Source organism: Borostomias antarcticus (genome assembly GCF_949987555.1).
Source record: "Borostomias antarcticus genome assembly, chromosome: 3".
NCBI classification, from domain to species: Eukaryota; Metazoa; Chordata; class Actinopteri; order Stomiiformes; family Stomiidae; genus Borostomias; species Borostomias antarcticus.
In genome coordinates, this window is record NC_140236.1 from 30779546 (window position 1) to 30794060 (window position 14515).

Sequence of the window (14515 nt, forward strand, 5' to 3'; positions counted from 1 at the left end):
TGTGAAGGAGCTAGCAGCTAACAAACACCTGTGAGAAATCACAAGCAACTCCCTTTACATACCATACACCCAAGGATGGGTGTGACTCCTGGACAGTACACTGGTTGGCCTGGGCCAACTTTTATCTGTCTTACAGAACCTTGACTTCCCAGGTTTAGCTGCTTTTCACGCCTACAGTTCTGAATGAAAAGGATGAGGGATTTGGGATGATGAATGAACTATGATTAAATTGTCACGGTCGGTATCATGAGGCGTCTTGGCTGAATCTTTTTCTAATTTAATCTATCCTAATTCCACAATGCTACAAACTATTTTATTGGACTCAATTTATTTTATGCCCATTCAGGATTCTTAAAAAATGTGACATTGACAACTGTTGTCAAGGATTGGGTAAAAATTGACTGTTGGCTTGAGTGTACAGATGGTGCAAGAGCTTAGCATACATCAGTAATCGCACCCTTGAAGGCTTTTTTGAGGAATTGCACAATAATGTAGGAGGTCATGACAGCTCTCCAAGGCCAATATGTGCCAGAAAATTACATAACTACCACTGACTTCAGTAGGAAGTGAGCCGACGACCCAAAAATGTAGACTGTAGAACTGTATTCTGTACACCCAGAGTTGGACCCTTCCTCCACCCCACAACACTCTTATCAGCTGATTGTTTCCATGAGTCAGAAGAAGTCATTCATGTGCTCATTCACTGAGAAATCATGGGAGGAAGTTAAGCCACTATTTTGTGAGTGACAAACTGATTCAGTGATAAGCCTAGGTAGCGTCTGTTCCAAAAACTTTGTCAGATGAGTGAGATACCAGCTACCTCTTTACACTGCCAGTATGACTCACGTCCGCTTCGCTACAGAAGCTGCTTATTGTGAGATGGTGGGGGAACAGAAAGCACTGAACGCTGACAAAAGGAAACCCTCGAAACAGAGTCAGGGAAAAAAACAAACAGAGGATGTGTATTGATGTTACATTTTTTAAAAAGCGGACATCAAAGCAGCAAAATAAACTTCCTTCAAAGAGTGTTCTGAGCCAAAAGACAAAACAATATGCCATAGAATTTGCACCAGGCAGTTTTAGAATAGTCAGATTTACATTGGAATGAGGGGGAGGAGATCAGAGATCAGTTGGCCTCTTCGTGTTCCACTGTCTATAATCACACAGTGAACCTGAAAAAACCCTACAGGGTGATTCCCCCTGCCTGCACTGCAGAGTCGACTCGGCCTGAATGTTCCTCTCAGACAAGGCCTCCTCTACACGGCTGTGGACTGTAATCTGCATCAGGTTCACTCATCACTTGTGGTCAGGTGATTTGTCTCACTGTTGTATAGCCTTTTTGTACTGTCGCAGTTGTGCAAAAGTTAGACCCGAATCACTCAGAAAGGAGGAGGGACTGGAGAAGACTCGTCATGACAGACAGTGATAGACTTAGACGGTGATGGAAAAACACAGAGAAAGTGTTGAAACAGCATTATAATCCACACACACACACACACACACACACACACACACACACACACACACACACACACACACACACACACACACACACACACACACACACACACACACACACACACACACACACACACACACACACACACACACACACACACACACAGTCTGTCGGGGACCCCATTGAGAGAAAGATGGAGAGGGAGAGAGACAGGGGGGAAGGAGAGAGAAAGAGGGGGAGAGAGATAGAAAGAGGGAGAGGGAGGGAGAGAGAAAGAGGGGACGGATGACTCAAACGCAGCTGCCTGCCATGCTTTCCACACATCCTCATTACTCACTATTCAGACATTTCTGCTCTGAGGGGGCCTTTGGCACTGAAACCTCCTTGTTAGGCCCCACTCCCTCCCTGCCAGCTCACTCGCTGCAGCACAGACACAGCTCTATAGTGTCTGAAGGAGGCTAGCTCGGGCTAGCTTTTAATATCCCAGCAAACGGAGGTACTGAGAGGTGAGCTAAGGCCACAGCCAGCCACATGTCTGACCTTCACCGCAGTATGTTCTGATGCAGAAAAAAAATAAAATAAAAAGGTGTAGCTGCTACCCATTTATAGTATGCAGGTTCAACTTCAGATCGTCTAATTTTAGCTTCCTCAATTAATTTATAGTATGTCAGGCGTTTACTGTTAGGTTTGTCGACCTCCCGTCAGCTTCAAAGCTTCACAAAACAGACTGGGGCTAGAATTCCTCATGATCCAGAACTTGTCACAGTTAGCCTACTTTAGCAGCTTGGTTCCCCTTAGAAACAAATGGATGTCTCTGAAAAGTCAACAATCTTTAAAAAAAATCTATAAAAAAAAAAAAAAAAAGCAGCACTCAAGTCACTACTCCATATGTTGACTTTACTACTTGCCTAAATAACAAAAAGGGCTTTTTGAGGCACTGGTAGATGCAAACAGCAAAGCTCTTGTTCCAATTGTGTACTTTACATGTAACTCACAGACAGCCTGGAGGGTCTTAACATCTCAGTCAACATACAAATCGATATAGGTTAGAAGGACAACCTTGTAAACTTGCCGTTATCTGTGTTGCTGTTACAACAGATAGTTGCCATTCTTAGTGTTCGGTTGTAAAATTCACTACTGTATGTTCAGCTCAAACATGTAATCTATGAAAGGGCTGGGGGCAAGTGAGGTTGTCTGTTATAAACTAAAAGATACTGCTAGCCAACAGACCAGGGTTCAACTACTAGTTAAATATATCTTGCAAAGAGGCTATTTCTGAAGATGTCTATTTGTTGTTCTCATCAGCTGGAACAGTCTGCAGTCTACTGTGTTATTTAGCACAGAACGATAACAAAGGTCCAAGTTATATTTGGTTTTGAGACATCCTTTTAAATGAAGCAGTACATACTTCACATACTGTAACCAGCCCAATAATGAATGTGTGAAAGAAAGGGGAGGGGCAGTGTTCTGACAGATAGATAGAGAGAGAGAGAGAGAGAGAGAGAGACAGAGAGAGAGAGACAGAGAGAGAGACAGAGAGAGAGACAGAGAGACAGAGACAGAGAGACAGAGAGACAGACAGAGACAGAGACAGACAGAGACAGAGAGACAGAGACAGAGAGAGAGACAGAGAGAGAGACAGAGAGACAGACAGAGAGACAGACAGAGACAGAGAGACAGAGAGACAGAGACAGAGACAGAGACAGAGAGAGATACTCAGAAGAAGTCTTGAGTTCTGACCAACCCAGTAAGCTCTTTTGGAAGACAAACATTGCCAGTTTGCTCACTATCACCATTCTGGGAAGTGCCCATGACATGGGCCATTGGGAGGCTGACTCAGTCCACATCGCTCAGTCCACTAAACTGGGTTAGTATAGGAAGAAGGCATAATATGGTGGTGAGTGTGCCAAGTTTAGCAAGACGCCTTTATCTGGAATACAGAGAGGGCTGCAGGGCAGTAGCCCTGAGTTGAGGTCAAGACATACATCTTTACACATATTTGAGATTTTTGAAACCCTTAAAAGGAAATACAATTCTCAAACGCAAGCAAACTTCAAATGGTTCAGATTCTCTACAAGCAACATTATTTAAGATTTCCCAAGACACTAATCAATGAACAAAAAACATTACCCGGCTAATTTTCCAGACAGGACAATGAATGGTCCATCTTGGAATAAGACGCAATCATAAATCAGGCTATTTATGAGCGATTTATATGCACTGTTAAACTTGTTAAACAAACCCTTGTTCAGTCTGAACATTGAGCATGGCAGTTCTCAATCCCCCATTATTGTCGTTTTAAAACAGAGGAAAAGGCTGGGTATTAATTGAGTCTGGTGAGAGAGAGAGAGAGAGAGAGAGACAGAGAGACAGAGAGACAGAGAGACAGAGAGACAGAGAGACAGAGAGACAGACAGACAGACAGACAGACAGACAGACAGACAGACAGACAGACAGACAGACAGACAGACAGACAGACAGACAGACAGACTAATGTAAGAAACAGTGTGTGAAAGTTGAGTGAATGAGTAAGTAAAGCCCCTTTCCCACTGGACAAAAGAACACTAACATCCACTAACATCTGTCTTTAGTCTTTAGTAGGAAAGGTCACAATTGGCATTCATTCCCGGGAGAAATTACTCTACAGTGGTCACAGGTATTTATCGGCTCCACCTCCGATCAGTAGTGATGGAATCATGACACCCGGGTAGACACACCGTTTTGCCCATTTTCAGGCATGATGGAAGTTCCGGACATTGATGAGTAAATAGACAGGAATAACATAAGACAACATGAATAAAAACAGCATATATACACAATAATTTTGGTAGAAAAAAGGTTAAAAAAAACACACGTGCGCGCACACACACACACACACAGGAAAGCAGTAAGATGGAGGGAGTGAGAGACGAGAGAGAACAGGAATAGGGGGAGACAGAGGGAGGGTGAGATGGGAGACAGACATGGGGGAGCGGGGGTTCCCCAAGAGTGGACGGAGAGCTGGTTATAGCCGTCCATCCTGCTGAAGCCCAGGGCATCTGACAATCGGAGCCATTCAGGGCACTCCTGGAATGTGTCCCTGGAAGTTCACACAGGTCAGCTATCCTAGCAACCAAAGTCCCTAGCCCTCCTCCCATCCCCTGCCTGTACGAACAAATGGTGCCAAGAGGTATATGAATGTTTGAGTGGTTGCGTGTGTGTGTGTGGGGGGGGGGGTCAAAGACTTGCACATGTGCTTACTAGTCTGTCCTGCAAAGGACTGGACTAAGCTTAACTCTACAATAGCTGTCTTTACGTAACAAGCTGCTTCCCTACTTAATCAACATTGCTGATATGAGGGGAACACAATAGGCTAAGCAAGCCATAAAGACATAAGAGGACAATGGAGAAGACTGAATTCAATCTCAGTTAGAACAAAACTAGACGTACAAATCGGACAACAGACTCTTCTCTCTGCTGCGGTCGGAGAAGGAACTACATCCACAAGGCCAACTCGGAGAGGATCAGGACTGGAGGAGCTTCAACCCTCAAGCCATTCGGATCCTGAAAAAGGATTGCACATCATACTTGTATGTATTGAATATGTGACAAATAAAATTGACTGACTTTAAATCACTACCTGCCTGGTGAATGCACAAGTCTCTCTCCACTCCAATGTCTGACGTGAATAATGTTATGCTGTAATGCGCGAAGTGACAGGTTGCCAGCCTGCTATTTGCTAGCTAGTCAGCCAGGTTGTTTTGCCAGCTGTCATCTAGATAGAAGATGCCAGCCAACACAGAACATTTGCATATAGATAGCTTATGATAGTCTTGGCTCAAGCCTTGAAGAAACATTTTAGTCCATCAGGTCTGTACGCCTGTGTATCCTGCTGTTTTCTTAGGGTGTTTTCAAACCTATTTTTCGTTCCGATTCAAGGGGAATCGGAACAAAATTGATACAATGTTGCAACTATCTTTAGTTCCAGTTTGTGTTCACACGGCAGAATACCCAATCGAGACAGATCTCAGTTCTGAACTCGCCTCCAACACGCTTCGCTTGCAGATAGCCTTCTGATTGGTCAGAATAGAGGGGTTTATTTGGATGTTTATTTTCAATAGAAGAAGTCTATACATTCGTCATGGGTAGGTTATGGTACTTTCGGGTGTAGGCCTACATACTGTAGCCTACATGCAAAATACAGTCGTTGTAACAGGGGCAGGAACCTATGTGCGGTTTCGGTAGGAAAATAATATGTGACGGACGCGGATTTATTTTCGAATGGCGAATAAAACCTACATAAGTATAAGTGCGTATTAAGCAGTGTGCAGAAATCTAGCCCTTCTCAGTCCCGTTGTCGCATTCCGCTCGCTCATGCCAGACAAGTCCTTTGCTGCTCCATTCACTTTGCCGTCAAAATAAATCGGTGTCGGCCTAGGCGCTCATATTTACAAGTGTAAGATAAACATGAAACTTCACTTACCTAAGCATCCCTCGGCCATCAGCCTTATCAATAAGGCTCCCCTCTGACTCTCTCCCCTGCCCCTTGCAATTTTTGCACTATACTGACTACTGCACTGTCTCTCTTGTAGGCCAAATGCACTGCTATTTTTGCACTACGTTTGTCTTTTGCACCACAGGTAATCAACACTTACAGTACATGGCAATTACAATGATAAGCAAAAAGTGACTCAGAAGTGTGTGGGGGGTAAAGAGCAGGTTCAACACAGTGACAGACCAGTACAGTTTGACATGGGTTAGTGTGAGGGCCCCAGCACACGCTCCAGATAGCACAGAAATGACTGAAATGAGGCCCAATGAAGTAGAGGAGCCTTCAGTATGCAGTCCTGTTGTTCATATCCTGTACACGTACAAAGGATGTTTTCATGCAACGATCACTCAACACTTCACCTTGGCTCAAAGGAGACGCCTGTCTGTCAGGAGGGTCAGAACAATCGCACAGATGAGCTACTCCCCCGTACATGCGTCCGGGAACAGAATGTATGGATTTCGCCCTGTCCCTCCTCCTCTCTATGTTCCCACACATTGTGCATGGGCAAAGATGACGCACATCAACGTCCTCTTTACCGCCGTCTGCTCCAAAAGCGCCATGGAGATCGTCAGAGAATGATAGCTCTTTAAGGGCCGCCGCTCTTCAGCAGGCCTTATCTGTTGCCTTGGAGGAGAGGAAAAGAGCTCCTGTATGTTCTCAGATAGGCATACGCAGGCCAGCTAATCAGTTGTGAACCAGAAGAGGATTGGATCACAGGCGCCCACTGACAGAGTGCTTTCATAAGGGCTGGGTATTGGCAAGGACCTCATGATACAATATATATCATGATGCATGGGTCATGATATGATACGTATCACAATACATTGGGATCCGAAACAATATATATTGCGATACTCTACTTTTTTTTTTTTTTTTTTTTTTTAATTTTCTGTTTTTTTATGAATGAAACATGATTTTAAAGGTCAGAAAATCGAAATAAATAATGGGAGAGACGTATACTAAGTTTGTGGCTCCCCCCACAGGCATGAATGTATTGTGCGAATACGTCATAACGTTAACTACCAGCAGGTGCCACCGAGCTAATTTAGCTGTGTAACGTTATGGGCTAGCTAACGCTGCCTTGCAAAATGGACAAATTTGGGAGGTTGGGGGGGGGCCGCGGGTGTGTCACTATTTTCAGAGGGGAGGCCCACATTGATGGAGTTTGGGAACCCATGCTCTACATAATTTACAGAAAATTTTAAAATACAGCTGAAAATACAAATCCTCCCCCCCTTGCTGGAGGTGATCCTGAGGACGGAGGGAATGTAAGGACATTTTAAATCAATTTAAAACTTGAATTATGTATATATGACTGAATTCTATCCTTACTTTTCTATATCTATTCCTTGTCTTGTTCTGTATATTTAAAAATAAATACATAAAAAATATATATACATATTTTTTACTGTATCGATACTGTACCATGGAAAATCAATGCAGTATCACGTAAAAAAATATTGCGATGTATTGCTGTAATGATTTTATTGCACAGCCCTAGCTTTCATGTCATGCATGGTCGCTGTGGGACACTCAGAAAGGACACCCTGTCCCCCTGGTACTAGGTTCTCTAGTGACTGACCAGGCGTGATCACCCTCATGATTCATCCTGATTAGTTAAAAAAAAACTAAATGGCTTGAGTGAAAAATACCAGTAATGGCATGTTTTGCACCATATTTTCACTTTGGACATAATCTGATAAGCGTAGGCCTATCTAGGCTTCTTTTTAGGGAAATTGTGAAATAAGCTGTAAGAAGATTAATATAATAATTTGGCATCAGATTATTCTGAGAAGCCCATTATGCTAGACTTAACTCAGATTTGACCAATTTTGTTTCAGCAAATCCGTCTCTAAATCCTCCACCCACCTCTGGTCAAACAAGCATGAACTTGAAAGTGGGTTTATAACAATCAAGTTGTCCTCACAAAACTTAGGCTAGTAGCATTCAACCTGAAACTTCCTTGAAGAGGAACCGACAGAAATATCCATATTAAACTTCTACACTGTTGGGTTAAATGTCTGTACACAGTGAAAAGAAAGAAACTGCAAGTAAAACAAAGTGACTCCATGAGCACACATCAAAAAGCCAATAAAGGTACTACACTGCAGTCTAACCGAAATGAGCATGTTTATGTGCCACGGCCCACTAGATATTCCATTGAGACGGGGTGAGGAGATCTGTCTCTGTGAAGTTGTAATTCAGTTAAAGACCAAACCTTGCTGTTGAATGCAGCCAATTTGTCCCAGGGGCAGGAACAGGGTTGACTGGGACAGGGTTGAGTTTACTTCACTAGGTCTAACTGTTCCAAGCTGACGACTCAATTTCCCCACTACACCCCAACTGCACCCCCTCAACCCCCCCCCCCACCCCCTCCCCAGCTCTGTTCTACTTTGTGTTATGCTCTCTAATTTAGACCAGACCTAAACAATACGACTTGGAATGGATTATCCTTTGGGGTGAGCTTGTGGACAGAACAATGTGTCTCTGAATGACTGTAGGAGTGTGTAAACACATTGAGTTTTATAAGCAGGGTGAGGCGTTTCTCTGAACGTCTGATATTTTCTGTAGAAAATGATCTGAACTAGACTAGCTTTTAGCTGATAAAATTAACATGCAAACTCATACTTTGTTATTATCCATATCAACTCCATAAACACACACCATGCCAGCGCACACGTTCCAAGCTTATCCAAACAGCAGAACAGGAACCTTCTATGTGTGTGTGTGGGGGGCGTGGGCGTGAGAGAGCAAATCTATAGGAAGCCTCAGGAGACCCCCTAAAGAGTAAATTGAGCGAATACAAGTCTCTGAACAGTGAACACTGAGCCATTTCAAGGACAGAGCAAACCCTACAGTAGCTAGCCTATATGACAAAATCAGCCCAACCCAGGACCCAGCCAACATGAAAGAGAAAGACAAAGACATGCGAAGGCCTGCAGAATAAACATGCAGTCAATACTGAGTCAATACAGCAATGTCATCGCTGACTAAGACCAAGATCTGCTGGCTCTCATCATCACCCGTCTGTCTGTTAGGGCTGCACAATTAATCTTAACAATTAAGAGTTGAACATGATGGCTTTAAAACTTATTTTTAAATTGTTCCCTCGTTGCGCTGACAAACTCGTCCCAGTTAGTTTCAAATCATTTTCAGTAGTTTTCATGTTATATTATTTTCGTTGAACTCCTGCGCTATATTCTCTAATCCACCTACGCTAGATTCTCTACCCAGCGCTCTTAGCAACGGCTGCCATGTAAACAGGAAGAAGACAGACGACCGTTGGTGTAGGCTGTGCAAAGAGGGTTAAAACGAAAATAAACGAATTACTGAACATTATTTGAAACTAACCGGGACGAGTTTGTCAGCACAACAAGGGAACAATTTAAAAATATGTTTTGAAGCCGTCACGTTCAACTTTTGAAATGGAAGTAAAACGTGAAAATGCAAATATCTTTTAGCGTGAGCTTTACTTCGGAAATTGGATTGCGTTAATGTGATAAACGTTGGGTGAGTAGTTTTAGGAGATCACATCATATTTAGACCGGTATGGTCCTTTAATAGGCTAATGGAACATTACACACAGGCTGTTGAACGGCATTCGATAGAGATCATGGACATTTAGCTATAGGTAAATTCTAATCTGTTAGGTTTTATGACAGATTGCGACATCAAAATAAGTTATCTTATCATTTACATGAAAGTTTAATTGAGCAGAAATAACGCTAGGCTATATATTAAGGCGATGGCATCATTCATCTGCCCAACCCTACCTCACACACATCAGTCTTGACTGGACTAAACCTAACAACAACCCTAACAATAAGTACCTGAGTACTGTGAGTTGTTTAGTAACACCCCGTCAATTCAAGTGTGTGTGCGCACCTGTGTGAGAAAGAGCGAGTCCAGAGAAGGATCCGAGAGAGAGAGAGAGAGAGAGAGAGCTCAGTTCTACAGCGTTATTGAGTCGCGCAGCCGTCTGGCCATAAGAAAGACATCTAGGAAAAGACATTCAGCATAGTTTTTCACCCATTTACATATGCCCCATTGACTTCCATTGTAACTCAGTGAGAGCCAGCATAAAAACTGCAGCTAGCTCAAAACGAACGATAAGTAAAATTATGATCTCTATGTTTCAGGTTCATGTTAGACAGACCACAAATAGGGTTAAATGTCCAAAATAGCACACTACCCCTTTGAGAAATGTTGACGGGTTTAATAAGAACGTCCTGTTTACCTCTGTCTGGTTTGGTACCCGCCTCTAACAAGGCTAAGCCAATAGTATTACGAGGTTGGTACCACACAGTATTTCGGGAAGCGGAAGCAATCAGGAGTCCTAATACTACTGGCTCACAAGCCTTGTTATTTTTTTCTATGATTAGTCTACATCGAAAACTTGACTATTGCACCTTTAATTTTTGTCTGTTTAATGTCTGTCCACTCCCCTTGACACGTCCTGTCCTGCTGCCTGCCACTACTGCTGCTCCATGGTTATATAGCCGCTGATGTCACAGCACACATACGAGGACGATTAGGAAATAGGCACTGGCTGTTCCCTGATGACATCACTCTGGCAACAATACACCCTGTTTCCCTTTCGTCCACGCACATCAACTCTGAGATGCTGCAGTTGGACAAAGTCTCCCTGTAAACAAACAATGATTAGTTTCAGGGGATATCACCATCAGGATGATATGATGAGGCCTCTGTTCTTGTGACCCCCAAACTAACTACAAAAACACACATATACACACACACGCATACACACATGCACACAATCCTGGCCTGCTTCATTTCCCAGTGGTGAGGAAAGCAGAGAACTGATAAACAAGGAGGCCTAAATAAACACAAGAGACGTGTGTGTGTGTGTGTGTGTGTGTGTGTGTGTGTGTGTGTGTGTGTGTGTGCGTGTGCGTGTGCGTGTGCGTGTGCGGACTGCAACACTAGAAGTAGACCGAGCTCTACACATAGACCACCCCTACTGGCCTGTACATTTGTTTACAATCAAGGGTGAGAGGGCTAGACTCATTAGACTCAAGCAGTTTGGTATGGCAAGCTTTTAACAAAACCCTAAATATAGCTGCACTGTGTACATTAGCGGAATGCTACAGACAACTGAAGAGTAGGTATTTACTGTTCTTGCAGGAGGCTTGTGTAGCCGGAGGGGCATTCTAGAATACATGACCATAACCACTGGCTGCGCCATGTAGGGAGAATATTCAATTTACTTTGGTAAAAGTGTTGGCTGCAAAACACAATTAGCCTACTTGGGTGTAAGCTGTTTTGTGTGGCAGTAATAAAAAACAAAAGCACAAAAAAAATCCTTCCTCTTTGCCAGTTCTTATTGCTGCATTCCAAATGTACCTTCCGAATACAACTGTGAAGACTTGTTTTTTACGTACAACCAAACTTTGCCAGGAATAGCATACCTCACACCAGCCTTGGCAAGGGGGAGGAATTCTCTACACACACAAAGCATGACTGCACTGCTGCAGAATGCCATGGGCCTAGCGTAACACAGGCCTAGCCTATAATGATGGAATGCTTCCAGGTATTCACTCACCCACAATCTCTTAGAGTTAGTGTATCTACTCTCCAGAGAGACATCTGTTTACATCTGGGAGGGATGCTCGCCGACCTCCCCATGACGCAAATGTATAGGGCCGAATGTACTCACTCACTACAACGCAGGACATAAACATCAATGGAGGTGAACACTGAGGTAGTGGACTCTCTTCCATGACCTACAATGGAAGTTAGCATATTACAATCCCTCTCTCCTCTTACCTGTCCTCATCCCCATCGATGGGGATCGCTATCCCAAACAGGCTGTTGACTGTGGGCGTGGCGAGATGCAGACTCGCTGGGATGAAAGTCTTCATGACATCCTTCCCTGGGAAGACACTGGGCTGAGGTAGGGCATCAGACGTCCTCCGGCCGTCCTCCGCCTGGGCGAAGCCAGCAGCAAGGATGCCCTGCCCAGCCAAGCCCGCTGTAGAGGCCCCTCCGCGAGCTACCTGGGACTGGGAGAGTCCTCCTGGACCAGGGGCCTGACTTGGCATGCCTGAAGGAGTGTTGGTGGCGCTGGGCACTGTGGCAGGCACATTCTGGACGCCGGCATGGTTGGTGGTGGTGGTGGTGGGAGGCTGAGACTGGCTCACAGGTTGCTGTGGCGCATTGCCAGAGGGCCCCATCACTGCACCTCCACACACCTGTAGCAACATCCCCTGGGCTGAGGCCGACTGACTACAAGGCAAGGACCCGGGCAGTTCACCAGCGTGAGCCACCAACCCCATCCCCTGGCCCCCAGGGCCAGCAGGGGTGATGACAGGCGAGGGGCCCTGGCTTGCTGGAGGCCCCACAGACAGAGAGGCCATGGGAAGGGTCTGAGTGGTGCTGGAGCCCTGTGGCTGGAGCTGGGCAAAGGGTTGCTGTCTGTATTCCGGCTGGGTAGTCAGGATGCCACCGGGATGAGCGGTATAGGCAAACTGCTGAGCCTGTGTGGCAGGAGGCATGATGGGAGATTTCTGCAGCATGGCGCCTTGGGGCACACCGTTGAGCCCGCTAGGGAGGAGGGTTTGGGGGGCAACTGGTTGCATGTTGACCTGGCCCTGTTGTGGAGGTTGGGATCCTACAGCCGAGTACCCAGTAGGCTGGAAGGCACTTGCTCCACTCCCTATCTGAGGGGCTAAGCCATAGCCTTGCTGCTGAGGCTCCGGAGGATGGCCATGTTGGGCAACTGAATAGCCACTGTCAGAGGTGGACTCCTGGGCCTGTACTGAGAGGACGCTGGGAACCACCACAGAGCCGCCTGTAACCCCTAGCCCGCTGTCCCTGTCTGCATTGTGGTCCAGGGTGACAGCGTGTTTTATACTATCCACAGTCCTACTCATGCTTGAGCCCTCGGAATCTCTATCATAGAACTCTGTGCAAGTCCATCTCCCCTTTCTGAAAGGCTCTCCTGTACCATGGTCAAGTTTAATGACCCTGAAACGTGAACTACAGCTAGTTGTTGTCGAGCTTGTGGCCACGGGCGGTGTTTGAGACACGCTGGCAGAGACATATGCAGCAGGGCCAGAATTAACGGATGTTGGCTGCTGGGTGGCCACGGTTGGAATGGAGGGCAAACTCGCAGCTGGCGGAGACACAATTCCCCCTGAAACGTGCGGATTGACAAGGCCAGCGCCTGTACTTTTAAATGAGAAACCCCCATTGACAGGACCTGTTGCAACCGGCGGCTGCCCCTCTTGAGATAAATGTAATGCCATGACGGCAGCCGCCTCTGAATCTCCCACGTTGTTTAAGGTTTCCTCTGATGAACTCCTGTCACATACCCCCAAATCTGCCCGGGATACGTCGAAGATTTCCGACGACACATCCTCGGTCCTGGATTCGTCTGGGTCGTCCAGGCTCTCGGTGTCATCCGTGTTGCTACTGGCTGCTACCTGAGCCTGTGTCACACTTGTGATCTGGAAACAGCTCTTCTTCTTTGCCGGCATTTTTGACATGTTGAATATCAATGCCTCGCTCGTCTATTTCCAGATAAAAGAGGTTGGGGTCTCAGCTCGATAAGTTAGCTAAATATCGCCAGCTAAAGTTGCCAGTTTACAGTTTGCAACTACGAGATACTAGTATGCGACATCTTCATGTGTTCCCCCCGGAATTTATCTGTAAAAGCCAGCAACAAGCCCTTCCTCGGAACTCCGAAGGTGACAGTCCAAGTCAGCCCGAGCTGGGACCAGCCTCCCTGAAAAACACTGCCTCTGGTTCTGCCCGACTTGGCCTCCTCCGTGAAGTGTTGTCCCGGCTCCGGAGTTGCAAGCAGGCCCCTGTCGCAGTTACAGCTCACCAGCTGCTATCGATAATTTAGTCTGAGGCGGGCCCGTTCTTCACCACTCTCCCTTTTAGCAAGCTAGCTAGCCAGCTATATAGTTAGCCAAATAGGTAGCCAGCTAGCTAACGTTAGCTAACGTTAGCTAGTTCTCTCCCTACCGTGGAACCAGCATGTAAGACATCACGTAAACAAATCCATAATATCCTCCTTCAGGCTCTCAAAATAATATATATCCTCCGACACCAGGAAAGACTTCAAACTAAGAAAGTTGAGCTTTTCCGTCGTCTGGTTAGCTCACTATTTGGGGCTCTGATTGCTGTCACAATCTCACTTGCTACACTGAAGAAAGCTCAGCTCACTGCCGTTCTTTCCCTACTCGACAAGATGGCAAAAGCGCACAGCACTCTGGGAGGTTTGCGCAGTGGCTTACGCAAAAATCGAGAATTTGAAACGATACGCTCTTTCACGTCTTTCTCACGTATGAATGAATCACATGCGAGTAACACAACAGTAATACATCCAGGATTACAGGTTCGCATGATGATGGGGTACAATATGCGTTTTCAGTAGCCTAGGCTATGATCAAATCTCCAGTAAAAGTGTAGGCCTACATAAAAAAAACTTGTGAAAGGTGTTTTGATGCAGTGACGTTCGAGGCAGCCGGTACCGTGCCGGTAGCACGATTCAACTC

General features: G+C 45.5%; 1 protein-coding gene across 1 annotated transcript in view; it reads right to left on the reverse strand.

The window, feature by feature from the left end:
• The window catches only part of tsc22d2 (TSC22 domain family 2), a 38784-nt gene extending 24666 nt beyond the window's left edge, over nt 1-14118 (reverse strand). Inside the window, exon 1 of the mRNA XM_084461746.1 lies at nt 11778-14118. Within this exon, the coding sequence (XP_084317872.1) occupies nt 11778-13498 (1721 nt within the window). The 5' untranslated portion in view covers nt 13499-14118. The remainder of the gene's footprint in view (nt 1-11777) is intronic.
• Between the last annotated feature and the right edge of the window lie 397 nt (nt 14119-14515).